This window comes from Notechis scutatus, chromosome 3 (genome assembly GCF_049901735.1).
Source record: "Notechis scutatus isolate UNSWTSFEM ecotype Mainland chromosome 3, rNotScu1.2, whole genome shotgun sequence".
Classification (NCBI taxonomy): domain Eukaryota; kingdom Metazoa; phylum Chordata; class Lepidosauria; order Squamata; family Elapidae; genus Notechis; species Notechis scutatus.
In genome coordinates this window covers 863,592-890,759 of record NC_142011.1, presented here as the reverse complement: position 1 = coordinate 890,759, position 27,168 = coordinate 863,592, and the positions used below count along the sequence as shown (strand labels likewise).

The 27,168-nt window shown below is 51.1% G+C and overlaps 2 protein-coding genes across 3 annotated transcripts; one reads left to right on the top strand and one right to left on the bottom strand.

Moving 5' to 3' along the window:
• The first annotated feature begins 3,105 nt into the window (after positions 1-3,105).
• On the top strand, positions 3,106-9,952 carry LOC113431718 (actinia tenebrosa protease inhibitors-like). The gene is made up of 7 exons (XM_087959096.1): positions 3,106-3,339; positions 5,520-5,687; positions 6,521-6,667; positions 7,821-7,988; positions 8,757-8,894; positions 9,000-9,182; positions 9,752-9,952. The coding sequence occupies exons 1-7, from the start codon at positions 3,237-3,239 to the stop codon at positions 9,934-9,936; spliced, it is 1,092 nt and encodes a 363-aa protein (XP_087815222.1). The 5' UTR covers positions 3,106-3,236; the 3' UTR covers positions 9,937-9,952.
• A 3,519-nt stretch (positions 9,953-13,471) lies between these two features.
• Positions 13,472-20,940, bottom strand: LOC113428486 (BPTI/Kunitz domain-containing protein-like). Of its 2 annotated transcripts, XM_087959100.1 has the most exons (5): positions 20,621-20,931; positions 17,915-18,085; positions 15,871-16,038; positions 14,075-14,211; positions 13,472-13,618 (listed from the first exon to the last, which is right to left on the bottom strand). In XM_087959100.1, exons 1-5 carry the CDS (start codon positions 20,724-20,726, stop codon positions 13,610-13,612), a joined length of 591 nt encoding a protein of 196 aa, XP_087815226.1. In that variant the 5' UTR covers positions 20,727-20,931; the 3' UTR covers positions 13,472-13,609. The 2 variants fall into 2 exon arrangements, with proteins under 2 accessions (XP_087815226.1, XP_087815224.1); XM_087959098.1 differs by lacking the exon at positions 13,472-13,618 and having other exon boundaries at positions 13,962-14,211; positions 20,621-20,940.
• Positions 20,941-27,168: the final 6,228 nt, after the last annotated feature.

Here is a 27,168-nt window from a genome sequence, read left to right as displayed (position 1 = left end):
GACCAAGTGAGGTTCCACCTTATATGGAAAGAAGAAGAAGAAGAAGGGCGTCTTTCACCTCTTGCTTGGGGTTGGTTGAAGCTGCTTGGTGGCCTTCTCGTTGTGTCTTCAGATAGGACAAGAAGCCCCCAGATCTCCCCTTCCAGGGAGTCCTTGTCTACTTTCTGCCTGCTCTTCCTCTTTTTGAGGTCCATGCACCTTCAGGAAGCAAAAGAGAGGTTCACCTCCTGCCCCTCCTCAAAGGAGAAGTTCCCACCCCTTCACTTTTGAACTTGGAGAAGATAGATGTTCCTCCACCACCACCACTTCCTTCCTAGTATTCTCTGGAAAGGGGACTTGGTCCATCCCCTACAGCTCAGGGCTCTTCACCCAGGTTGGTCTGTGCTGGATATTGCCAGTCCAGGGGATTCAGCCCAATCCTAACCTCACACCAACCTTCTAGTCTGACCATTGCAATATGCACACTGGGTGGAGTTCAATCATTTATTTGTTTGTTTGCTTGTTTGTAAAACTTGTACAAGATAACAAGTATAGGTTTGAACATAAACCTGAACAAAGGAAGTGAATACAAATGGGACAGTAAGACAAGAGACGGTGGTGTGCTTATTTAAGCCCCCTTTACAGACTTTTGAGGAATGGGGTGAGGTCCATGGTAGACAGTTTGAGGTTGAAGCTGTGAGGGGTTGAGGCTGTAACAACAGAGTCAGGTACAGCATTCCAGGTGTTGACCACTCTGTTGCTGAAGTCGTATTTTCTGCAATCGAGTTTGAAGCGGTTTACCTTGAGTTTGTATTGATTGTTTGCCCGTGTGTTATTGTGGTTGAAGCTGAAGAAGTCGTTGACAGGCAAGAAGCTGTGGCAGACAATTTTGTGTACTATGCTTAGATTGGAAGGCAGGCAGCGCAGTTCCAGATTATCCAGGCCCAAAATTTTGATCCTGGAGGCGTAGGGAATTCTATTGTGAGTAGAGGAGTGGATAATTTTTCTCGAGAAATACCTCTGAACCCGCTCAATTGTGTCAATGTCCGATATACAGTGCAGGTTCCAGGCGGATGAGCTGTATTCAAGAATTGGTCTGGCAAAGGTTTTGTATGCCCTAGTTAACAATTCAATGTTATTGGAGAAGAAGCTTCACAAAATAAGGTTAACAACTTTTAATGCCTTTTTGGCTATACTGTTACAGTGAGCTCTGGGGCTTAGATCGTTTGAGATAAGTACTCCTAAGTCCTTGACAAAGTGAGGATCATCTACAAGATCGCTTCCACCCAACTTGTATTTGGTGTTCTGATTTTTATTGCCAATGTGTAGGACAGAGCATTTATTAGTTGAGATTTGGAGTTGCCAATTGCGCGACCATTCTGACACATAGTCAAGGTCGCTTTGTAAGGCAGCAGCATTGTCGGTGGTGTTAAATAGTTTTGCATCATTGGCAAAGAGGACGCAGCTGCTTTTAATGTTGTCACATAGGTCATTGATGTAAAGCAGAAAGAGTGTGGGTCCGAAGACACTGCCTTGGGGGAGACTGCTATTAACTGGTGCTGGATTTGATAGGGCCTTCCCTATTTTTACCATTTGTTGCCTGTTTGACAGGAACATGGCTATCCACTTGTGCAGGGACCCGGAGATGCCATAAGAACTAAGTTTCAGCAGTAGTTTGTCGTGCACCACTGAATCAAAGGCTTTGCAGAAGTCAATGTAAATTTTGTCTATTGCTTTACCCTGGTCAATATGTATGGTCCAAATGTTTCTGCAATGTAGGAGATGCAGATTACAGGACAACATTTTCCTGAAACCAAACTGCTTGTTAGAAAGCAAGTTGTTTGTCTCTAAGTGGAGGGTGATGGACGGGTTTATAATTAATTCCATGACTTTACAGGTGATGCAACACAGTGAAATTGGTCTGTAATTTTCTAGTAGGCTGGGGTCTCCCTTTTTAAAGATAGGTATGACCGTGGCTAATGACCATAAGTTGGGCAGGGAGTTGGTTCTGAAAGATACCTCATAGATTGTGCATAGAGGTTCACCTAGGGCAATGGCAAGCTTTTTCAAGAAGTAGGCACATAATCCATCAGAGCCAATAGGTAGAGATGGCTTTAGGTTGCGTAGTGCTGTTTCAACGTTATCTACTTCAAAATCAATATGTAGTAAGTTGTTACAATTTGCTGTGGTGCAACTAGGAAATGGGGGGAAGCAGCCATTGCTGTCAACAAAGACTGAACTGAAGAATGTATTAAAGAGGTTGGCCTTTAGAGTTTCATTGTTCCCGTCTTCCCCGTTAGGCCCTTTTAGGGATGGGATAGATTTCGAGTCTTTAAGTTTGGCATTAACGAAATTAAAAAAGGCTTGGGAAGAGTTCAAGTTTAACAGCCCTCCCTCCTGTTTGCAATGGTGATTGGTACATTTGGCCTTTATCTGGTGGCATAAGGCTTTGTAGCAGTTTTTTAAGTTAGCTACATATCATTATGCAAGGTTGTTGAATTCGCTTTTGAACTTCGAGAACATGGGGGTTCTTCCGTGATGTGGTGGAATCACCAGAGGAAGGAAGGGGGGGCAGTTAAAAGGGGTGCAGTTAAGAGCCATGGCAGGATGGGGTCGCTCCGTGGGAGGAAATATCATAGACCAAACTAGTAAAGCTTTATCTACCAGATCTTGAAGGAATGCAGCCACCAGAGAGAGATTCTCGTAAAATAGGTGACCAACAATAAAGAAACTGCCCGGGGCTCTTGAACCAGGCCAATCTCTTTCAGAGGCAGCCAGTTCAGGGGGCTCACCCCAATCTCAATCTCAATCTGTCTACCATGGACCCCACCCCATTCCTAAGAGGTCCTTAAAGGGGACGTGCATAACCGCACCAGCGTGCCTACCATCCCTGTTCTACTGTCCCCATTCATCTGTATTTACGTCCTTTGTTCTTGTTTATGCTCGTACCTATGCTTGTTATCTTGTACACGTTCGACAAACAAACAAATAAATACAATAAAATAAATAAATCTCTTGTCCTTCTAACCTGTTGCAAGATGCACCCTGGGTGGAGTTAGACGTCCCTCCTCTGGGGGAAGTTTTCCTTGTGGAAATTGCCTCTGGCTCTGGCACGGCTTTCTCAGCTTTCCTGCCTCCAGGAAGCCTTGCGTTGGGAAAATCCCACAACCTGAGGTTAAACCGCCCTCATCCCTCGGCGACTTTCATTCTCTCCTTCCTCTGCCTCAGCCGAGACACCTGCTCCTTCCTGAGAGACCATGTGGGCCAGGGTCCTTCTCCTGGGGATGCTCCTCTCCTTCCCTGCTGACCTCGATGCTGCTGGAGGTGATGGGGGTCAAGAGAGCCAGATGCCCCTGAACAGTGAGTACCCCCCCCCCAGCAAAGCCCTGCTGGAGAATGGAGCTGAGAAGCCGATCTGGCTGGGCTGGGGCTCCTTTCTCCTCTGGGGTGGGTTTTGGGCAAATCCTCCCCTCCCCTTTCCTCTCCTCCACCATAACCTGGAATCCGTGGCTCCTTAAGCAGTCAGAAAGCACTTTTGAGTCAGGTGCAATCCAGGTGCTTCAAAGCTTGTTCCCCTTTGTCAAAAAGCTGTCCAGAGGACCATGCTTCCTTGGACAACTAAGAGTTTAGATGGTTGACAGCACAATAAGGTCCCTGTTGGATCTGACCAATGGCCCATCCGGTCCAACTTTCATCCCAAAGAACCCTCTGAATGTATCTCAGATAGGGATTAGATAGGCTGCACGATCAATTGCTACTAATAATCAATGCAATGTTCTCTTCCATGACTTGCTTTTTTGTCACATCAATGTTGACAGACATCTCTACAACTTGTGAGAGAGAACTCTTTAGCCTAAGAAGGCCACACAAAGAGGCATCTCCACCACGGGGTCCTATCTACTGATCCATTGGGTTCTAGCATAATCATGGAGGGGATGTTCTGCTTCTTCACTCATTTTAGAGACCTGTCATATCACCTCTTCTCCTAACTCCAGAACCTGGTGGGATCAACCATTATTCTCAAATGTGGTGTGGACAGAAAAAAAAACTCTGCAGTGGAACTCATGACCACAAAATGGGAAGTTAGTCACTAGCTCCGTTGACTTGTGGAATGAAGAAACAGAAAAGGCTGCAGCAATAGCTAGGAGAGACAGACTGCTAATTACACGTTGGCCTTGAAAGAACAGCTGCTGAGGAACACTTAAGGGAGGATTGATGGTGGGCTTCGCAGAGATATTTGGGGAGCCCCTGTGGGCTCTCTCCTTCCCCCTGCAATGTCAGCCCTCCCCTCCACTATGTTATGTGAGACTGGGCAGGGCGTGGGCTGGGCTGCTCCACTTTGCACAACTGCAAACCCAACCAAAAGGCAGGGCAGGAAGGAACCAACCGACCATGACTTTATGGCAGGGGTCTCCAAACTTGGCAACTTTAAGACTTGTGGACTTCAACTGAAAGCTGGAGAATTCTGGGAGTTGAAGTCCACAAGTCTTAAAATTGCCAAGTTTGGAGGCCTCTGCTTTACGGGGTGCTTGGTTCTGCTTCTTCTGTTCCTCAGCTGGAGGGGGAATTGTTAGAGCAAAGGATCTGGGGAAACGTGAGGTACTTGCTGGAGGAGGGGATGAAAAGAATAGCAGTGTGAACACACACACACACACACACACACACACACACACGTTCCTATGTCTCATTGGTTCTCCAAAGGATCCACCCTCGTCAGATGCACCTTGGGGAAGAGAAATAGATTGTAGGGAGAGAAAGTCTGCGGTAGATGTGATAGGCAGGACTCCAATGAATTAGGAATTCCTCCATCAGATTCCTCTGCTTTCCAGCCAAGGAATGCCAGCCAGATGTCTCCTGGGCTTCTGAGAATCATGTTCCGTGATGGTATGCTACCGATTTGGCCCAGTTGGGTCGAACCGGTAGTACAAAAAAAAAGCTCTGACAATCAGCTGAGAGGAGAAAGGAGAGAAAAGCGCAGGATCGGCCCTCCCACCTGCCCCTGCGCCTTTCTCTTCTTTATCCTCTCAGGTGATCGGCACTGCAGGCCTCAGCACTTGTGCACGATTACCAAACCGTTAGCGCAACAGGTAGGATCCCACTGCTGGTCATGTTCTCTGCAGGACAGAGCTGCGTGCAGCCACCAACTGGTAAAAGAGCAAGCCAGGAATGGGTGTCAGATCTGTTCCACAATCGCCATGTCCTTCTGCCCTTCAGCATACCAGTGGTGGTATGCTACCGGTTTGGCCTGGTTTGGGCGAACTGGTAGTAAAAGTCACTACCGCTTCAGCCTAACTGGTAATTTAAAAAAAGCCTCCAATTAGCTGAGAGGACAAAAGACCGAAAAGCGCATGGAGGGGTGGGTGGGGGTTTTGCTCCTAGCTTTTTGTTTCTTCATCCTCTCAGCTGGTTGGCTTATTGGGATGCGCATGTTAGGGGTGCGCGCATGCATCCACCAAACTGGTATTGACTAAGGTAGGATCCCACTTGAGAGGTGGGGCATCCAGTGGAAACTGTGCTTGGCTTTCTACTCTGTTTTCCAGGAAACTGCGAGCTCCCGCCAGACAAAGGTCCCTGTGACAATTTAGAACTCCGCTGGTTCCACAACTCAAAGTCCAAGAGATGCGAACGTTTCTTCTATGGAGGCTGCTATGGGAACGCTAACAACTACAAGGATATCAACGAATGTGACCGCTGCTGTGTTTCCCCAGGTGAGGGGAGGGTCTGGTCAGAGGGAGGACCATTGGCTCTAGGCCAGGTGGCCTTTGTCTAGCAAAGCTATCTTGGGAGAAGAAAGAAAAGAAAAGAAAAGAAAAGAAAAGAAAAGAAAAGAAAAGGAAAAGAAAAGCAGAAAAGAAAAGAAAGGCAATGAGAAGAGACAGAAGAAAAGAGAAAGGAATGAGAAGAAGGAAGGGAAGGAAGGAGGGAGGGAGGGAGGAAGGGGACTGAAAAAGGAGAAATGGTGAAGGAAAGGAGGAACAGGGTATTGTCACTCACAATACTACAATGGCTACCGTCTGTCAATCAGTTGTAGACTGCAATTCAAGAGACTTCAAAGAGAGAACTGAGAGGGACAGATGGACAGGACCATTTGTCCATTTATTCATATTTATTTATTCTGTATATACTTATACCATTGCTCAGGAGAGGAGGAAGGGAAGGACAGAGCGAACCAGCAGCGATTCCTTTTCTGTAGTACACTTGACTTTGGATGCATAATTAGGTTGGTTAGGCTTATGGTTACGGCTAGCAGTTCTTGACTAGTTACCTGGGAATAGTTTAGCACTCTTGCACTTGAGGAGGTGGTCAGGATCCTAGGCCCATGATCACTACCACCTGTTTTAGAACCATCTCCCTCCTGGCTTGTGAAAGGTTCCCAGAAGGAGACGTGTGGATGGGTTCCTTATTTTGAGAGGGCTGATGGATCCTAGCCAAAGCTTTGCTGAATTCATGGATAATATTCCAAGAGAACAAAACGGTTCCCACTTGACTGATAGGAATCCCATCTCTCCCCCCTCTCAAAAAAAAAAAAACAACCTTGCAGGTATCAACAAGCCTGGTGAGTGTCCCGCCATCCTTCCAAATAATCACCTATTTTGTGACAGACTCTGCTCCAGCGATGCCAGCTGCCCGGGCACTCAGCGCTGCTGTCCAACTTCTTGTGGGCAGCAATGTCAACTCCCAGAAGGAGGTAAGTCTGGTGCCAGGACTGGGAGGGAGGCGAGGGGCCAGGAATGGAGGGGGGAGGACGCCTGCTAAGCCTGGCATGAAGGGTGGCAGAGCTGTGCCAGAGTGGAAAGTTTCTTGCCCTGCCATGAAATACCACTGAAATAGCTTCATCCTTGGAGGCCTACAAGATTTGAACTGTCCAAGAAACAGAATAGTTAACTCCCTGTAGGGCAATTCGCCCTAGGACAACTCAAAGCAAGATAACTTATAATATTACGAATAATAATAATATCAATAATGTTACTAATACAATATTAAGAGAAGAAGGGGTCTACAATACATCCTCTTGCATTGTTGTCCGACGGTGAATTGTCCAATGGCAAGTGGGCCACGGAGAATTCTCCTAGACTGCCCCCAGGAAACCTTTGCCCTGAGAGTTCAGCCCAGCAGTAGTGAGCCTCCCCGAGGTTGAAGGAGGGAAGAAGGAGGCCAGCAAGCCAGCATCAGAATTAGAATCAGAATAGAGCTGGAAGGGACCTTGGAGGTCTTCTAGTCCATCCCCCTGCTCATTTCAGACAAGTGACTGCCCAGTCTCTTCTTAAAGACCTCCAGTGATAAAGCCCCCGCAACTTCTGAAGGCAAGCTATTTATATATATTGCTATCCAGCTCAAGCCTATATTTATTTTATTTCTATCTCACATTTCAGTACCAATCTTCCGATATTTCCCAAAAGTCTGACTAGTTTTAAAGATGGGCAGATATCACTTGCATAAAGCTGTGCCACTTCCTTTCCTTTAACCAACATGTGTTTTAGAACTCTCTTCGAGCATGGTAATTAAGGGGACCGACCTATCTGAACAGAAAGTTTAACCACTGAGCTTCCAGCGAAGGAGGATTCCAGTGCCAGTCTCAGTTGGCTAGATCACCTTCAGTTGCCCCCTAGCCAGAGAAGACCCCACCCCCCATGGCACAGTGGCAGAAGCCATTCCAGCAGCTTCATGGGGTCAGGCAAAATTCCCCCCCGGTTACTAATTGCCAACCCCACTGCCTACAACGCCCCTGCCAGGCTGCGGAAAGTGCTACAGCATTTGGAGAGGACCTCTTCTACTAGGGTGTGAGCTCCATCCGGTGACTGAATATCCTTTTCTGTTCGGTGTCTCCCTTTTCTCCCTAGATACTTCAGGATATTGCCCACTGGTGATTCATCCACCCAGCAGCAGAAATGGCCCTCTTTGCTACACGGACTGCAACAGTGACTGGGAATGCAACGCTGGTTTTCCCCTTCCCCAGAAGAAGTGCTGCCCATTTGGGGACAGGAAGCTGTGTGTGGAGGCCGTGGAAGGTACATCCCTTTTCTCTCTCTCCTCCCCCCCCCCCAACAGCCCCCACCATCCATGCAGCAGGGTCTGATAGGCAGAGTGCACAAGCCCATAATATCACCTAAGGTCTGTTCACATCGTCAGCTGGTTCCTAAATTCACCAATTTCCTGCACAGGTGCAATACATGCGTCGTAAAGGGAAGAAATGTGTAGGGTGTGCACCCACTGTTAAACCACAAAGCTGCCCACACAAACTTAACATTAACCAAGCTGAGCACAGTGGCAGACTGTATATCCTCAGCCTTTCCCTTTCTTGGCATAGTTCACATGGTGAGCCTTCCCAGATCCCCAGTGCTCCTCATCTTCCAAACTACCAGGCCCAGGCCCTGCATTGAGGTGGGCGCAGAAGGGGGTTCATGTCTAACTTGAGAGCAGCTGCACCAGAGAGATTGTGACCATTTCAAGCTTGACAGTGTCTGCCATCCAATCCCAGGCACTGAGGAACTGCCTCCCATCTCTCCCTGTGGTGGAATGCAGTCTGGATTCCTAGAAGGGAGGGGCTGCATTTCAGAAAGGAAAGAGCAGCACAATGTAGACAGTTGGATCATGAGGCAGAGACTTCACAGAGCTCCTTCCTAGAGATTCCCAGAGATTATTGTCTGTAATATGCAAATAGTTGCTTCAGTCTGGCAAGATTCCGTCTGTAGGTGAGGAACAGTAAAGGAAACTACTCAGAAGTAACTCTACGTATCCTGATTGGTTCTTGTGTCTGTCACTCCCGCACATTCTAGAACACCCTGGTGTGTGTCCCAGGAGAGTCGAAGTGTTCCCCTTTGTTCCCTGCAACAACACCTGCGGTGATGACCGTGACTGCCGCCTGACCGAGAAGTGCTGCTTCACCGGCTGCAGCCGAGGCTGCCTGCCTTCAGGTGTGTCCAAGCCTCCTTCTTCCACCTGTTTCCTTCCCCCTCTGTCCTCTGCCTGAGCCCCTGAGCCAGAGGCCAAGCAAGCTCCCTTCTCTCCCTCTCTCACAGTGCGAAGTGACCGGTGCCAGTTGCCTCGAGACCAGGGCAGCTGCTCAAAGGAGTTGCAACACTTCTACTATGATCCGGAGGAGAAGAAGTGCATCTCATTTGTCTACCGTGGCTGTGAGGGCAACAGCAACAACTTTCAGACCAGGGAGCTGTGTGAAGAGGCCTGTGGGAAAATCAGCAAAGGTACAGAGGATGAGTGTTGCATTGAGGTCCCTGCTGTGGTCAGGCTGGAAAGCCAACACTTCCCTCCCCTCTGAGTGAGTTAGCCCAACAAGAAACATCATCCAAGGTCCCTTTGGAGACATTCTCCAGGCCCCCTTTCCGTCTGTGGACTCATCTGCCTCTTGTCCAACCATTGTTTCATCGGCAGCTTTTCCTTCTGTCCCCCAAGGCCATTCCCACAGACCACTACAGATGCCAGCCTTTCTGGCTCTCATTCTGGGGGCCCTTTTCCATATGACCCATTCAGTCCCACACAAGATCAAATCTTAGGTCTTTGGGTCCATCTAAGGCACGGGTGTCAAACTCACCTTATCACATTGTGGTCACATGACATATCATGACGTTTTTCCCCTTTGTGGAGCTGGGGTGGGCGTGGCTCTGAGTGAGGCATCCGGCCCATCAACCACCAGTTTGACACCCCCGATCTAAGGCTTTCAGGGAAAAGGGACACAACCCATTAAAGGAAGGAAAATATGCTTTCTCTGTCTGTCTCACTTTCCTTCTCTCCTGTACTCATTCTTTCCCTACAGAGGTTTGCAAACTGCCAGCAGACCCAGGTCGTTGTTTAGCATATTCAAAACAATATTACTACAACTGGAATACCAAGAAATGTGAAACATTTGTTTATGGAAGGTGTAATGGCAACGGCAATCGCTTCTGCACAAAACTGGAGTGCCAAATGGTCTGTGGTGAATTCGGTAAGGACCAGGAATGAACATGACCTTGTGTATACGCAAACATGCTGCGTCTGTGAAAAGCAGCCCTAACCCCCGTCTGGGCGTTAATCATTTCTCCTAGTGTGTCAGCTGCATTTTCCTCCAGTTCAGGAGGCAGCCATTCTCATTGTCCTTAGAGTCCTGAGATTGGGCTTCCAACTTCACTTGGGGACTGACTGTCCCAATGGCCTCTCTGTGTTGTGTAAAAACTCAGTCCTTGTGGTTACCTGGATGACCACAAAAGCAGAAACTCTCCTGCTCGCACTCAGCTCTTTCCCCATTCTGCACAAGGGCTGATGTGACACAACAACCAAAGGGTGGTGAGGGTGGAGACATCCCAAGTCTCTCTGCTCGGGTCCTCTGCAAAACGAGCCTTGTGAAATAACAGCATCACGGGGTGGGATTGTGAAGAAAGTGGCTGTGGATTGAAACCCCCTCCCCTTTAAAAACTTGCATCACACACTTGACAACAGAAGGCAGATGAAACACCTAGGTAGGCAGGAGGAAGTCCTACTACGGGCCCACTACTGGTACTGGGGGTCTTCCTGGCTGGTGACGCTCCGAAGAGGAGGAGATCAACATGGGTTGTAGAGTGGGGAAAACTCCAGGATAAGCAAAACCCAGAATAAGCTGCGTGAGGGTTTGGCCCAGGGGAGCTTTTCCACAATGTTACTATCATAACAAACCTTGAAGTTGTGAAACATTGATTTATGGATTGTGCCATGGCAGCAATAATCATGTCTCCGCTTTCCCACCCGCTGAAGGGCCAGTGGGCAGCCAGGGGGAAAGGCCCAGCCTGGGGAGGAGGAAGAAGCAGGGGGGGCCACTCTGGGAGGCCGGTGGTCTCGCCTGTCTCTGGGACGCAGCCTGTGAATTGATGGTTGCCCAAATACGCCCACCAGGCCCTCCAGGCAGGAGATCCAGGCAGGAGGCCAAGCCCCCTCTGCTCTGCTCAGCCAGGGCTTGGGGAACAGGAGCCCCTTGCCCACCTTCCACTCCTCTTTTTTCCTCACAGGGCAAATGCCTGAGGCTCTGCTGCATCCCCATTGAGGCGCCACTGCTGTGCTCCCAAAATGGCTGACCAGACTCCCTCCGGTGGTTGTTCCCTCCCCTCCCCAGAATAAAGGCATGGCTTTCCCTGCATACTCTGAGTGTGGTGGTTCTTGACGGGGAGATCAACAACCCCGGGCTAGACTGGATTGTGCCGTAAACGAAGAGCAACCCAGGACGTTCAGTGCTCTCGCCTGGAGCCAGACCGTGATGGTTGCAGGTTTCTATTTGCCCTGCAAACATGGCAAAATAAGCAGCTATGGCTCCCGCAAGGCAGCTTCCCTCCTGCTCAATCCTTCCTCTTTCTGGGTTCTCATTGGGGACCTCTGGAGCTGGGTTTGACCCAGGGATGCAGGCTTCTCCATGCCGCCGAATTGCAGTAAAGTGGAAGAAACCAGCAAGGAAGAATTCCAGCAATTCTTAGGTCCCAGATGCAAGCCCCCTTTGTAATAGAATCCTATTCCTGCACCTCTTTCTCCCGCCTGCCCAATGTCAGCGCTTAGGGGCCAGTCTCTTCCAAGGGAACCACCGTTTCCACCTTTCTCTTCTTTTCATGATGGATGGATCTGGCATCAGCCTGTTTGCTGCTGCGTTTGGTCAGTTGATGAACTGCTGGCAAGAGGGGCCCCTTCCAGCAGGGGTGAGGAGGAGGAGGAGGGAAAAGGAATAACGGCATAATGGAAGGGACCTTGGAGGTCTTCTAGCCCAACCCCCTGCTCAAACAGGAGACTCTACACTGTTCTGGACCAACAGCTGTCTGGCCTCTTCTTCAAAGCCTCTAGTGATGGAGCACCCACAGCCTTTGGGGACAAGCAGTTCCACTGGTCAGTTGGAGGGGAGGGAGGAGGAGGAGGGAAGAGGACTTGGCTTGATAGCAGCGTCCCAATATTGGAGGGGATGCCCCAAAGAAGAGGGGGCCCACCCACTCTCCAAGGCCACTGAGGGCGGCAGGACAAGAAGCGACGGACGGACACCCATCCAGGAGAGAAGCAGCCTGGGACTAAGGGGAGACCTCCTGACAGGGAGGATCAGAATTTGCCCCCAGACATTGTAGGGGCTCCGTCACTGGAGGCTTCCAAGGGGAGGCTGGACAGCCGGTTGTCCAAAATGGTCTAGCGTTTCTTGCCTGAGCACGGGGTTGGGCTAGAAGACCTCTGAGGTGCCTTGCAACTCTGTGCTTCTGCTGTTCTGTTATTCTGAGGAGGGGGAAATGGGCAGCCAACATCTCTGGCAGACCCTCCCTCAGCCTCCCTTCTTCCACCAGTTCACTCGAGGGCAGCGTTCCCCCCCCTGCTGGTTTGCCTCCTTGGGAGGCAGGGAGACGATGGGGAAAACCCTTGGGCAGAGGAAGGGCGGGTCAGGAGGCAGAGTCTGGACTGCCCTTCCCCTTCTTCCACCAGGGGTTGGGGGTGCCCTGGACCGATCCGGAGAAATCCCAAACCCCTCACCCCTCTGAACGTGGTCAGAGCGTCCTTGGGTCACGAGGAGGGACCCGGGAGGTCTTCTAGCCCAACCCCAGCCCAGGGCAGAGGTCCTCGGAGCATCGGCCACCAACCTCCAGAGACGGAGGCAGGGAGGCTGAGAGCATCGAGGTTTCATCCAGGGGAAACGCAGCGAGGCAGCTGCCCCCGAGACGGACAGTCCGGACGGAGGATGGTTACGAGGTCAGGAAACGAAACTCTGAGTGAGGGCGAAAGATCTTTTATTGGGGTGGGGTCACCTCCATCAGAGGGGGGGCAAGAAGATGAGCAGGCAGCCGGAAGACCAAAGGCCCCTCAGATCACGGGTGGCAAACTCAATTCCATTGAGGGCCGCATCAGGGCTGGGATTGGCCTCAGGGGGCTGGGTGGGTGTGGCTGACTGGTGGGTGTGGCTGACTGGGTGGGTGTGGCCAGCTTGACGCCACTCCCCAAACTACTGGCACGTTTCCTCTTCACATTGGGTAGACCGGGCTGTATCTACGCTGACCTGATCTTCGCACTGGGTAGACCAGGATGGCCCCCCAGGCCAGATCTGACCACATCATGGGCCTTGAGTTTGGGACCCCTGGAGGTGGGGGGTGAGAAGGAGGAGGAGAAGGAGGGAATGAGAGAGCAAGGGAGGCGGAGTGAGGAGTGAGTGAGGAGGAGCAGCAGCAAAGAGGGAGTGAGAGGAAGAGGAGTGAGAGAATAAGGGAGAGTGGAGGAGGAATAAGAAGGGAGGAAGAGGAGGAGAAGGAGGGAGTGAGGAGGGAGGACTAGGAGGAGCAGGGAGGAAGGAGGAGGAAGAAAGGAGGAAGAGGAGGAAAAGAAGGGAGGGAGGGAAGAGGAGAAGAAGGGAGGGAGGGAGGAGGAACAGGGAGGGAGGGAGGAAGAAGAGGAGGAGGGAGGGATTGAGGAAGGAGAGAGGGAGGGGCGAGGAAGAGGAGCCAGGAGGGAAGGAGGAGGAACAAGGAGGGAGGGAGAGGGGAGGAGGGTGGAGAGAGGGAGGGAGGAGGAAGAGGAACAAGGAGGGGAAGAGGAGGAGCAGGGAGGGAGGGAGGAGGAGGAAGGGGAGGGAGGTTTTCAGCATAGCTAGGTCTTCACTTTGGGATGGATCCAAGAACGGCCATCCCCAGAGCCGGACCTTCTTCCTGGGGGCGGATCAGCGCTCCTGTTGAAGGAAAGGAGAGACACTCAGCTTGGGAAGCAGCCAAGAGACCCCTCCCCAGAGGGGGGCAGAGTCTGGTTCCCCCCCACTCCCAGCTCACAGGCCCTGAGCTTGTCCGAGTGGCAGGAGGCCCCGTCCATCAAGGAAGGAGGGGGTGGGAACATCCGCCTCACCTCAGGGATTCTTCCATAAGGGGTTTCACAATCCCCTCCCCCCACCCCAGGCTCCTGCTCTTGTGGTCGAGGGGACCCCCGGCCAACCCCTGCCCCCACCTGGCCACAATTAGGACAGGCCTTCAAGGCGCAGAGGGTCCTTCCTGGGAAGGTTTCCTGGAAAAAGTGGGGTGCTCAGGTACCATCTGACAGCAATGGGGGCAGGGGGCACCAAAGAGCATTACTTCCACATTCTCGGTCTCCATCTCCTCTCCCCCTCCCCCCATTCCAGAAATGGGAGTCGTACCTCCTCAACTCCTCTTCGGCAGGCAAAGCCACAGCCAGTGGGGCAGCAGAGGTAGCCTTTTGCACAGCTGGCATCTGAGTAGCATTGCATAATACAGGCGCCAATTTTAGGGGGCTTTGGACAGCGCCTTCCTGATCCTGCAAGAAAGGCGGCTGCTGAGCAACAGAGTGGGAAGGAACCTTAGCACTTATATACCGCTTTACAGCACTTTCCACCATCCCTAAGCGGTCCACAGAGTCAGCCTGTTGCCCCCAACAATTTTGCATCCTCTTTTGACCCCCCTCGGAAGGACGGAAAGCTGAGTCAACCTGGAGCAGGTGGGATTCGATCGGCCAAATTGCAGGCAGCCGTCAGTCAGCAGAAGTAGCCTGCAGTACTGCACTCTAACCACTGCGCCACTAAGGCTCATATTGGAGGTCTTGTAATCCAGGGGCCTCTAACCGTGGCAACTTTAAGACTTTAAGCTGGCTGAGGAACTCTGGGAGTTGAAGTCCACAAGTGCTAAAGTTGCCAAGGTTGGAGACCCCTGTTCTGCTCCAACCTCTGCTCAAGCAAGAGACCCTATACCATGGGCTGCATTTGGCCCACAGTTTGGAAGGATCCAGCTGCAGGGCTGTCCTGTCCACCCAATGCAAAGAGGGAAGATTGGCCCTGTCTACCCATTGCGAAGAAGCAAGATCAGCCCAGCAGAGCTACGGCCCAGTCTACTCAACGTGAATAGGAAACATGCCAGCCAGCACTTTGGGGAGTGGCATCAAGCTGGCCACGCCCACCTAGTCGGCCACACCTACCTGGCCCCCTAAGGTCAACCCCAGCCCTGATGAAATTGAGTTTGACAGCCCCTCCCTACCCCATTTCAGACCGAGGGCAGCCCAGCCTCTTTTCGGAAGCCTCCAGGGATGGAGCTCCCACAACTAACAAAGGCAACTTCTGTTCCAGGGGCGGATTGTTCACTGTCAATTTCATTGAGGGCCGCATCAGGGCTGGGGTTGACCTCGGGGGGCTTTCTCGCTTAGCAACAGGAATTGGGCCACAATTGTGGTTGTAAATCCCACACTACTTTTAAAGACAGAAAACTCCGGGAGGTGGTGTTGTGGTTCATTGGCAGCCGGTGCAGACGGCTGAGTTTCAGAGAGCGAGGACTCGGATGAGGGGCCTGCGTGTGATGCAGGGATGGGGCCAGGACCATCAGGGAGTGGAGTGCTGCCTTCAGAGATTGTGGAGGCTGGCAGCAGTGAGGAAGAGGCCCCCAAGGAGCCTGTGCCCAGTGAGCATGCGCACAGGGCTGCTCGAAGGAAAGAGCAGCTGCAGCAGCACGGGCGACTCAGGAGTAAGGCTGCAAGGTGATGGCCCCTCCCCTAAGAGATGAAAGCTAGCTGAGAAACCAAAGTTGTTTGCAGGAAGCAAAGAAGTTTTTGTACTCAAGCCTTGTGGACGTTTAGACTCTCTTAGTTTGTGTTTGGAGACTCTTTGTGTTTGAAGTATTTCTTAGTAACTTTATCTAGTGTTCCTTGGCAGCCTTGTGCAATCTTGGCAAGGCTTGTTCTTATCAGAGACAATTAGTTTGAAGCAGCCTTTTAACTGTGAAGGAACAGAATTCGTCAAGAATCATTAAAAGGTTTTGCTGTTGCCTCCATTTCGTGTTTGTTTCCTTGGAACAAGGTTTGGGTCAGAGATTCTGCGTACGGAGGAGCCCTCTTCCCTCTACTGGGCACAGTTGGCTTTTTCTCTGGGTCTGCTTCCCTTTCTGGCTTCTGCTGGGGACCAAAGCCCCTTGGGGGTCCCCCCCGCCTTACCTCGTGGGGCACAGAACTGGGTGCAGGTGTCCTCATCCCAAAAGTTGTTGGCGTTTCCTCTGCTGCTTTTGTACAGGAAACTCTCGCACGCCTTGGAGACGGTGTTGTAGAAGAAGCGGGACTGAAAGGCATCGCCAAACCCAGAATCACTCGGCAGTTGGCAGATATCTGGAGGGAGGCAGAAGCTTCTGAGCATTGATCTTTTAAGGGTTTTTCCCCCCCTCATCCCAATATCTCTTCTCGAAATGTTGCTGGCCAAAAACCAGCTGTTAATTCAGCAAATGGTGGTAAAGTGAGATTAGTATCTCAAGAACTCAAGATCTGCAGCTTGCATCAATATCTTAGAATTGGCACGGGGGTCAACGTAAGTACAACATTAGGAGTGGCATAGTGCCCTAGAACAGTGGTGGCTAACATTTTGGGGCTCCTGTGCCAAAAATTGTGCATGTGCTTGAGTGTTCATGCTCTTGTGCCAGCACCCAGAAGGCAATGCACGCCCCCCTCCGCCTGCGCATGTGCACACAATCCCCCCACTGCCCCCTTACCTGCACTGTGCCACCCAGCTGATTTTTGGCCCGTTTGAGCCTTTTTCGGCCTCCCAGAGGCTCAAAGAAAGCTTCTGCAGCCTTTGCAGGCCGAAAAATAGGCCCACTTCATCACTTCCGGTATACAGGAAGTGGCGAAACAGGCCTATTTTTCAGCCTGCAGAGGCTGCAGAAGCTTTCTTTGAGCCTCTGGGAGGCTGAAAATCAGCTGGGTGGCGCACACATGCGCAGTGAGGTCAGTTTGCCTGCAACTCACATGCTGGCACAAATGCCATAGGTTCGCCATCACGGCCCTAGAAGTGGAGCTCTTGCCTCACCATCAGGAGGCTGTGAGTTCGATCCTAGGTAGAGGCAGATATTTGTCTTCCTGGGCACACTGAGAATATATCTGCTGAAGAAAACTCCGCTTTGGTGACAGGAAGGGCATCGGGCCATTAAACAATCTGTTAGCTCCATTCCGTTGCCCAGACTCCACCCGTCTAGGAATTATGGGTCATTAAAAGAAGAAGAACACAAGTACTATATTAGTACAAACCCCCCCTACACCTTTTACAACCCTTAACTTCATTAACTTGACCCAGCAGTAAAGATGCTGGGCTTGTCAACCTTACGATGTATGATCTATGAGTTTTCCCTTTGTTGTTCACATGGACACTGTGAGCTTCTGCACCAGAGACAAATTCCTTGTTTGTCTAATCACATTTGGACAATAATTCTGTTTTATTCTACAAAAGCAACCCATTTTTGTGCCTTCTGGGCCTCAGGGAAGCCTCGTGGGGGGCGTTTTTCCTCCCAGGAAGCTTCCCTGGGGCCCAGGAAGACAAAAACTGGAGCAGGGTCACAGTTCTCCCCACCCCTGCCCACTCCCCTGCCCCCCATTGGCCTCCTGAGCCTCAGGGGAGCCTCCTGGGTGAAGCAGTAAGATAGCGAGGGGGGGTCCTGGTGCAGCTGATCATTGGAACAGCTGATGGTTGGGAGGGAAATAAAGGAAATGCCTTAAGGAGCGACTGGGTGGGGGAGAATGCAGTCAGCGATGTCAGGCATGCGTGTCATAAGGACTGACTGGGCAGGGAGGGGAGGGGAGGGCGGAGAGGGGCGGGGCCAGCCGGGGGCGCGATTTGCTGGTTCACCGAACTGTGCAGAATCTTAACAACCGGTTCCATAGAACCGGTCCAAACCGGAAGAATCCCAGCCCTGATTCTATTCTATTCTAGTCCACCCCAATCCACTCCATTCCTCTCGTCTATTCTAATTTTCTATTCTATTCTGTTCTGTTCTGTTCTGTTCTGTTCCTGTTCCTGTTCTTGTTCTGTTCTGTTTCATATTTTCTATTCTATTCTATTCTGTTCCGTTCTGTTCCATTTTTATTTTATTCTAATTTTGTTCGGTTCTCTGAACAGAGAGAGCTTTGACATGCAGAAGAGTGTGAAAATTGACCCAAGAGCCCCAATCCCCTCCTGGCTCAGCCTTCTCCCCACCCACCCACCCCCCTTGCTCACCACGGCTGGCACAGGCCTGCAGGCATTCTAGCTGTGTTGCAAAGTTGTTTCTGTCGCCTTCGCAGCCTTGATGGACAAACTTTTCACACACGCCCGCCTGGGAGTTGTAGAAGACCCGGATGGAGGACTCGTTGCTGCATTTACGATGGCCTGGAGGCACCTGGCAGAAACCTGGAGGCCCCAGAGGGGTTGCGGGGAAGGGGGTCAGTTTTGGAAGAATTGGGGGAAAGAGAATAGAAGGAGGAAGGTGGGTTAGACACGTTCACCAGCTTTGAGTTGTGCGTAAAAAAATAAAATAAAGGGAGGATATAAATCATGAAATGAATTTATAAATATTTATAAATAACTATTTTTATATACATGTGCTCTGATTACTGTCACCTCCTCCACCTGGAGGCATTGGGAAGGCCTTGTGTGCCTGCTCCCGGGAGAGACACTTAGCAGGAGAAGAGGGGTGTGTGTGTGTGAATGCTGCAAAGCCTCCTTCACCAACTCCTGGAGCAGGGGAAGGCCAGCAACTCAACCAATCAGTATAGAGTTGGAAGGGACCTTGGAGGTCTTCTAGTCCAACCCCCTGCTGAAGTAGGAGGCTCTGTGTAGAATTTCAGGCAAGTGGCTGTCCAGCCTCTTCTTAAAAGCCTGCAGTGATGAAGCCCCTCCAACCTCTGTTCCACTGGGTTAATTGTCCTCCCTCCTTGGTTACTTTCCACCCATTGTTTCTTGCCTTGCCTTCTGATGCCTTTGAAAATAAGTTGACCCCCCCCCCCCGTTTTCTTTGTGTGAGTGGAAGACTGTTATCATGTCACTCCTAGTCCTTGTTTTCTCTGGACTGGCCATACGCAATTCCTGCAACCGTTCTTCATATGTTTTTGCCTCCAGGCCTTTAAACATTTTAGTTGCTCTTCTCTGCTCGTCTCAACTTTGGGAAGGGGGTCATCCTGAGGATCCCCACATCTGGATCCTGGGCTTTGATCCCTGGCACTGGGCCACAAGGGAACAAGCCAACACTGGAGGAGGAGGGGTCCTCCAGCCTTGCCTGTCTCACTGAGAAAAGGTTTCGGTCCAAGGAGAAGTCGCCTTCACAGCTGACGTTAGAGGAATGGAAGGACGGAACAAAAAGAAAAGATATCCAGTATTTTTGTGTTGGCTTAGAAAATGCAATAAATCATTGCAAGTTATTCACAAATGGCAGAAACTTTAAAAAAGTAAATGAATCTCTCGGTGAGATGTTTACTAAAGGTGGGAAAATGGGTGTATAAATTCCCAGTAGGTCACACCACCACATTCTTTGGGTTCCCTCATGAACAAGGACATGTATCCCCAGAAGCCACCCCAAGAATGTGGGGTGCCTGGAAAAAGTCCTAATCCATGCCACAAGAAGCGGGTCCTTCTTTTTTTAAAAAAAAAAAATTGCAAAATATTTTATTAGCAGCAAGAAGGTGTCCCACCATCTAAATAACACCAAAGTCCCAAGGATTCTCTTACAAAAAACAATGCCTATTTATGTAACACACTAAGCCCAAACCAAGTAAAACACATTTCGGCTTAGCAGAAGGCATGAACTTAAGCAATAGGTGGGATGACTTAGTGAGATCCCCACAAGCCTAGCTAAGCCAGCAGTTGTCCCAGTCAAGGGAAAGGAAATACAAAAATCCTTCACTTTATGAATTCAACTCCATATTTGCTGAAATATGCAACCCTGCCTGGACAATGGGAAGAATCGCTTTTCATCGTGGTTCCTAGAGGTGACGTGAAGATTCCCATCGCCAGCAATTCTGACCCAAAATACTGAGTGATGAGAATTGATATGCTGACTCCACTCACTGATATATAACTTTGAAACCAAGGCAGACTCCCTTCCCCAAAAAGTGGGGCACAAGACGTGAAGGTGATCCGGAAAGCTGCTTTGCTAAGCTGGTTTCCTCTCAGCTGGTAAGGAAATAATGTAAGTTCAAACTGTCCTGTCCTTAGTATGCCCTGAACATGCACGCAGAGCAGGTCTGTGCTATGTGATTGAAGCGGGTCCCTCTTCAAGGTCATGGATGCGGATTTCCCCTTCCCCAAAGGCATAAGAGCAAACTCCAACCAGCCAGGAGGGTGGCAGAGGACACCTGGGGTAGGGTCTGCAAGGTGTGCCAGCTGGAAAAGAGGTTTGGGAAGGAGAGGGTCTCACTCTGCAGGAGGCCAAGAGCCGAGCTGACCGCTTGATTCCTGCCTTGAGAGGGGGAGGATGCCCCTGCAGGAAAGGAAGGGCGCCGGAGCCTGAAACCCACCCCAGGGGAGCATCACCAGGGGAGACAGGAGATCAGCCATCCGATATTTGAGGGGCTGCCCCAGAAAGAAAGGGGTCAAGCTATTTTCTAAAGCACCTTTGAAGGCCAGACAAGGAATAATGGATGGAAACTGATCCAGGAGAGATTCAACCTGGAAATAAGGAGGAACTTTCTGACAGGGAGAACCATCTACCGATGGAACGGAAGTTATGGGAGCTTCATCCCTGGAGGCTTTCAAGAAGAAACTGGACTTCCATCTGTCAGAAAGGGTATAGTAGGATCTCCTACTTGGGCAGAAGGTTGGACCAGATGACCTATGTGGTCCCTTCCAACTCTGTTAATCTGTAATCCCAGAAGAGAAAATAGTCCCAGCCCAGCCAAACCAGCTTCTCAGGTCCATCTCCCACCAGGGGTCTCCTGTGGCTCCACTCACTGTTCAGAGGTCTCTGGCTCTCTTCATCACCATCTCCACTACTGGCAGCCTGGAGGTCAGCCGAGAAGGAGAGGAGCACCCCAACGAGAAGAAGCCTGGGCCACATGGTCTCTCAGGAGGAAGGAGGTCTCTTGGCTGAAGCAGTAGGAGTATATAAAGCCGGAGAAAGGGGCCGGGGGCAGGCAGGTTGGTGGGACTTTCCCAATGCAGTTCTTCCTCTGGACCAGAAAGTCAACCTCAGAAGGAGGAAGGGCACAGTTGTGGTTTCCAGGAATGCAACAACCTTGTGTAATGATTGAACTCCACCCAGTGTGCATATTGCAATGGTCAGGCTAGAAGGATGGGGTGAGGTTGGGGTTGGGCTGAATCCCCTGGATTGGCAACATCCAACACAGACCAGCCTGGCTCAAGAGCCCTGAGCTGTAGGGGATGGACCGAGTCCCTTTTCCAGAGGAGACCAGGAAGGGAGTGGTGGTCATAGTGGAACATCTAGGTCAGAGGTCTCCAAACTTGGCAACTTTAAGACTTATGTCAACTAAAAAGATGCCCCTCTGGTCTTTTTAGCTGCCAGCAAAAGGAAGTGGGGGGAAACAAGGCATTCTTGAAAGGCCTAGAGATCAACTCAGCAAAGCTGTCGGAGCATAAGAAGGTTATTGGAGAACATGATGGAGGACTCTTGGAGACTGACGTGTCCTACTGGAGAAGTCGCATCCAGGCGGTGGGGGAAAGACCAGGGTCAAGGGGGAAATGTGCGATGTGATTTAGTACCGGCTGCACCCAGCCACGCGCCAACATGGCAGTTTTTAATAAACCAATTTACTTTTTCTGAGATGCGGCTAGAGACTTTTGATTTGAATGAGGGGGATTTGTTGGAGCCCTGAGAGCCAGCTGGAACTATAAACATTCAACGTTCTGGCATACCTGATCCCCAGCCTCCTCAATTGCTCCCGACATCTGGGGTTCTTGGAGAGGAAGTCAGGTTAAAGAAAGCCTTTTAGAAGCAGCCCAGCTACAAACAGAAGCAGAAAACGTAATCACAGGCGAAGCTGAGAGGTCTGAGCAGATAAAGGAAAGAAATCTCCCCCAGGTTAAAAAGGGAGGAAGGGCCCTGAGTGAGCTGACAAGAGTAGGGGAACAAGCCAGAGTCCCAAAACTCCTGTCTTGGGAGGGGGAAATTTGTTGGGGACCCAGACCAGCTAGCTCTATTCCTTGACTCAGCTGAGATCCACCTAGAGCATTATGGACACCTCTACCCCTCCCCTAGAGCCATGGGGAAGGCCATTTCTGAGGGGCTGGAGGGAGAAGCAAGAGGATGGCTAGCACAAGAGAAGGGCCCCCCAACTGCATGACGCAGACGACTTCCTATGACTGCTAGATGTGCCAGATTTGCTAGAGGCAAAGCTGGCTGAGGAATTCTGGGAGTTGAAGCCCACAAGTTTAAAGTTGCCAAGTTTGGGGACCCCTGACCTATATTCTCCAAGTTCAAACGTGAAGGGGGTGGGAGCTTCTCCTTTGGGGTGGGGCAGGAGGAGAACCTCTCTTTTGCTCCAAGAAGGCGCATGGACCTCAAAAAGAGGAAGATTAAGCAAAAGGTAGGTAAATTCTCACGGGGAGGGGGAAGACTGGGGGCTTCTTGTTCTGGTCAAAGAGACAAGGTGGAGGCCACCAAGCCCCTTCAGCCAAGCAGGAGGTGAAGGGATCATTTCTTCTTCATCTTTCCATCCAAGGTGGAAACACCCCCCCCCTTGGTCTCTGCAGGGTCTCATCACCAGGAGGGCACAAGATTCCCAGCCATAACCTTGTGCTGGCTGGGAATTCTGGGTATTAGGACTGGAGGAACCCAGTATCATCGTTCATGGTACCTTCCACATGGTCAATGGGAGATATCCTGCTAAAGCAGGGGTTCCACCCCCTGGGGGGCAGTGGGATGCCTTAGGGCAGGGGTCCCCAACCACCGGTCCGTGGACCGGTACCGGTCCGCAGAACAACTCCTACCGGGCCGCTGGCTTGCTGGGCGCCGCCATCTTTTTTTGATGAAAAAGTGCTTCCGGTGAGCTTTTCCGGTAGAAAGCTCACCGGAAGCACTTTTTCATCAAAAGATGGCGGCGCCCAGCTGATGCCGGTACCGGGCCGCGGCGCCCAGCTGATGCCGGTACCGGGCCGCGGCGTCAAAAAGGTTGGGGATCACTGCCTTAGGGGGCGCTAAGAGGCAAGGGGGCACTGGAGGTGGGCCCCACGCAGGACACAATTCAAGGGTGGGATTCTATCGATTCATTACTGTTCCCGGTAGTTTGGAGAACCAGTAAAACGGGCCCCTTGCTGGCCCTGCTCCTCTCCGCCCGCTCCTCCATTCCCTGCCTAGTCAGTCCTTATTGGGCATGCGCGACATCGTGTGCATGCGCAACAATCGCTGACAGCCACAGCGGTGCATTGGAGAAGCAGAGCAACCAAAGCCGGAGGTCGGTAATTTTCGCTGCAAAAAGCATCGAGACGCCATGTGGTTTTTTTTTGGTGCAGCTGCAGTGCAGCCGCACCAAAAAAAAACATGTGGGGGCTGCAGGCATTCATGACAAGGGTGAGGTGGGCTGGCAGGGAGCCCAGCAACAACAATGGCTCAGCCCTGGCTTTCCTTTCCTGGCAGCCAGCCACAGGACGAAGGTAAAGTCACAGCCGTGGGACAATGAAAGAGGCAGTTGTGGGGGAGGAAACAGGGAGGTTAAGGGCCGCAGCCTCTGATACAGGAAACAGGGTGATGCAGGATTAGCCCAGGCCTTTGACAGAAAATAGGTAGATAGGTTAAGGAAGGGATAGAGAGAAAGGGAACAAGAGAGAGGGAATGAGAGAGAGAGAGAGAAAGAGAGAGGGAAAGGGAGAGAGGGAAAGAGAGAAAGAGAGAGAGAAAAGAAAGAGAGGGAAAAGAGAGAAAGAGAAAGTGAGAGAGAGAAAAGAAAGAGAGAGAGGGGGAAAGAGAGAGGGGGAAAGAGAGAGAAAGAGAGAAGGAAAGAGAGAGAAAAAGAGGGAAAGAGAGAAGGAACAGACAAAGTAAAGAAAGAAAAAGGGAGAGCGAAAGGAAGAGAAAGGAAGAAAAGGAATAGATAAAGAAAGAGAGGGGGATGGAAGGAAGGGACAGAAAGAAAGAGAGAGGGAAAGAGAGAGAGAATGAGAGAGAAGAAAGAAAGAGGGAGGGAGGAGAAAGTGAATTGGATGTGGAGGGGAGGGAAAGAGAGAGAAAGAGACAGAGAGAGAGAAGGAAGAGACAAGAAAGAAAAGAAAGAGAAAACAGAAAGAAAAAGGAAGGAAAAGGATAGACAAAGAAAGGGGGAATGGAAGGAAGGGACAGAAAGAAAGAAAAAGAAAGAAAGAAAGAAAGAAAGAAAGAAAGAAAGAAAGAAAGAAAGAAAGAAAGAAAGAAAGAAAGAAAGAAAGAAAGAGAGAGAGGGAGGGAGGGAGGGAGGGAGGGAGGGAGGGAGGGAGGGAGGGAGGGAGGGAGAAAGTTAATTAGATATCTAGTCCAACCACCTGCTCCAGCAGGGTTAGAAGGGAGTGTGTGTATGTTTGTGTGTGTGTGTGTGTGTGCATGGCTGTCAAATTTCAAAAACAGGTCAAATAGCTCTGGGGAGGTCAGTCACAAATTAGAACACTTACTAAGCAACCGGCCATTAAGCAAGGACCACTTATATTTGGTTTGCCAGTCACATGACCACCATACCATGCCCATCCGGTCATGTGACCACCAAGCCACAGCAAGCCAGCAAGCCACGCCCACCCAATCAAATGACCACCAAGCCACGCCCACAAATTAGGCCATGCCCACAGAAGTAGTTGTTAAGAAATTTGAATCCCACCCCTGGGTGGGGGGCACTGAGGATGGATTTGTAGCACCAGGGGGCAGTGGACTGAAAAAGTTTGGGAGAGTGGACTGGAATGGACTAGAATAGAATAGAATAGAATAGAATAGAATAGAATAGAATAGAATAGAATAGAATAGAATAGAATCAGGGCTGGGATTCTTCCGGTTTGGACTGGTTCTATGGAACCGGTTGTTAAGATTCTGCGCAGTTCAGAGAATCAGCAAATCGTGCCCCCGGCTGGCCCCTCCCCTCTCCGCCCTCCCCTCCCCTCCCTGCCCAGTCAGTCCTTATAACGCATGCCTGACATCGGTGACTGCATTCTCCCCCACCCAGTCGCTCCTTAAGATATTTCCTTTATTTCCCTCCCGGCCATCAGCTGTTCCAATGATCAGCTGCACCAGGACCCCCCCTCGCTATCTTACTGCTTCACCCAGGAGGCTCCCCTGAGGCTCAGGAGGCCAATGGGGGGCAGGGGAGTGGGCAGGGGTGGGGAGAACTGCGACCCTGATCCAGTTTTTGTCTCCCTGGGCCCCAGGGAAGCTTCCTGGGAGGAAAAACGCCCCCCACGAGGCTTCCCTGAGGCCCAGAAGGCACAAAAATGGGGTGCTTTTGTAGAATAAAACAGAATTATTGGTCAAATGTGATTAGACAAGCAAGGAATTTGTCTCTGGTGCAGAAGCTCACAGTGACCATGTGAACAACAAAGGGAAAACTCATATACATCGTAAGGATGACAAGCCCAGCATCTTTACTGCTGGGTCAAGTTAATGAAGTTAAGGGTTGTAAAAGGTGTAGGGGGGTTGTACTAATATAGTACTTGTGTTCTTCTTCTTTTAATGACCCATAATTCTTAGACGGGTGGAGTCTGGGCAACGGAATGGAGCTAACAGATTGTTTAATGGCCCGATGCCCTTCCTGTCACCAAAGCGGAGTTTTCTTCAGCAGATATATTCTCAGTGTGCCCAGGAAGAGAAATATCTGCCTCTACCTAGGATCGAACTCACAGCCTCCTGATGCTGAGGCAAGAGCTCCACCTCTAGGGCCGTGATGGCGAACCTATGGCATTTGTGCCAGTACGCGAGCCACTGGCAAACTGACCTCACTGCGCATGTGTGCACCACCCAGCTGATTTTCAGCCTCCCAGAGGCTCAAAGAAAGCTTCTGCAGCCTCTGCAGGATGAAAAACAGGCCTGTTTAGTCACTTCTTGTATACCGGAAGTGATGAAGTGGGCCTATTTTTCGCCCTGCAAAGGCTGCAGAAGCTTTCTTTGAGCCTCTGGGAGGCCGAAAAAGGCCTCAAATGGGCTGAAAATCAGCTGGGTGGCACAGTGCAGGTAAGGGGGCAGTGGGGGGATTGTGTGCACATGCGCAGGCGGAGGTGGGCGTGCATTGCCTTCTGGGTGCTGGCACACGAGTATGAGCACGCAAGCGTGTGCACAATTTTTGGCACAGGAGACCCAAAAAAGTTAGCCGCCATTACTCCAGGGCGCTGTGACAGTCCTAATGTTGTACTTATGTTGACCTCTGTGCTAATTCTAAGATATTAATGCGAGCTGCAGATCTTGAGATTTAGCCTCCTAATCTGGCTTTTCCTTGGCAACTTTAGCGCTTGTGGACTTCAACTCCCAGAGTTCCTCAGCCAGCTTAAAGTCTTAAAGTTGCCACGGTTGGAGGCCCCTGGATTACAAGACCTCCAATAGGAGCCTCGGTGGCGCAATGGTTCGAGTGCAGTACTGCAGGCTACCTCTGCTGACTGACGGCTGCCTGCAATTTGGCCGATCGAATCCCACCAGGCTCCAGGTTGACTCAGCTTTCCCTCCTTCCGAGGGGGGTCAAAAGAGGATGCAAAATTGTGGGGGCAAGAGGCTGACTCTGTGAACCGCTTAGGGAGGGTGGAAAAGCGCTGTAAAGCAGTATATAAGTGCTAAGGTCCCTTCCCACTCTGTTGCTCAGCAGCCGCCTTTCTTGCAGGACCACGAAGGCGTTGTCCAAACTCCAATGAAGTTGGCATCTGTATTGTGCAATGCCATTCAGATGACGACTGTGCAAAAGGCTACCTCTGCTGCCCCACCGGCTGTGGCCGTTGAAGAGGTACGACTCCCATTTCTGGAATGGGGGGAGGGGGAGAGGAGATGGAGACCGAGAATGTGGAAGTAATGTCTGAGGTCCTCTTTGCTGTCCCCTCCCCTCAGGCCAACCCCAGCCCTGATGCGGCCCTCAAGGGAATTGAGTTTGCCACCCGTGATCTGAGGGGCCTTTGGTCTTCCGGCTGCCTGCTCATCTTCTTGCCCCCCCCCTCTGATGGAGGTGACCCCACCCCAATAAAAGATCTTTCGCCCTCACTCAGAGTTTCGTTTCCTGACCTCGTAACCATCCTCCATCCGGACCGTCCGTCTCGGGGGCAGCTGCCTCGCTGCGTTTCCCCTGGATGAAACCTCGATGCTCTCAGCCTCCCTGCCTCCATCTCTGGAGGTTGGTGGCCGATGCTCCGAGGACCTCTGCCCTGGGCTGGGGTTGGGCTAGAAGACCTCCCGGGTCCCTCCTCGTGACCCAAGGATGCTCTGACCACGTTCAGAGGGGTGAGGGGTTTGGGCTTTCTCCAGATCGGTCCAGGGCACCCCCGACCCCTGGTGGAAGAAGGGGAAGGGCAGTCCAGACTCTGCCTCCTGACCCGCCCTTCCTCTGCCCAAGGGTTTC

Coding starts and splice junctions, on each gene's coding strand:
- LOC113428486 (XM_087959098.1), bottom strand. CDS start 20,726: ATGTGGCCCAGGCTTCTTCTCGTTGGGGTGCTCCTCTCCTTCTCGGCT. Junction 18,086..20,620: donor GAGCCAGAGACCTCTGAACA/GTGAGTGGAGCC, acceptor TGGGGCCTCCAG/GTTTCTGCCAGGTGCCTCCA. Junction 14,212..15,870: donor CCAGTTCTGTGCCCCACGAG/GTAAGGCGGGGG, acceptor CCTTTCTTGCAG/GATCAGGAAGGCGCTGTCCA.
- LOC113431718 (XM_087959096.1), top strand. CDS start 3,237: ATGTGGGCCAGGGTCCTTCTCCTGGGGATGCTCCTCTCCTTCCCTGCT. Junction 3,340..5,519: donor GAGCCAGATGCCCCTGAACA/GTGAGTACCCCC, acceptor TCTGTTTTCCAG/GAAACTGCGAGCTCCCGCCA. Junction 8,895..8,999: donor CCGAGGCTGCCTGCCTTCAG/GTGTGTCCAAGC, acceptor CCTCTCTCACAG/TGCGAAGTGACCGGTGCCAG.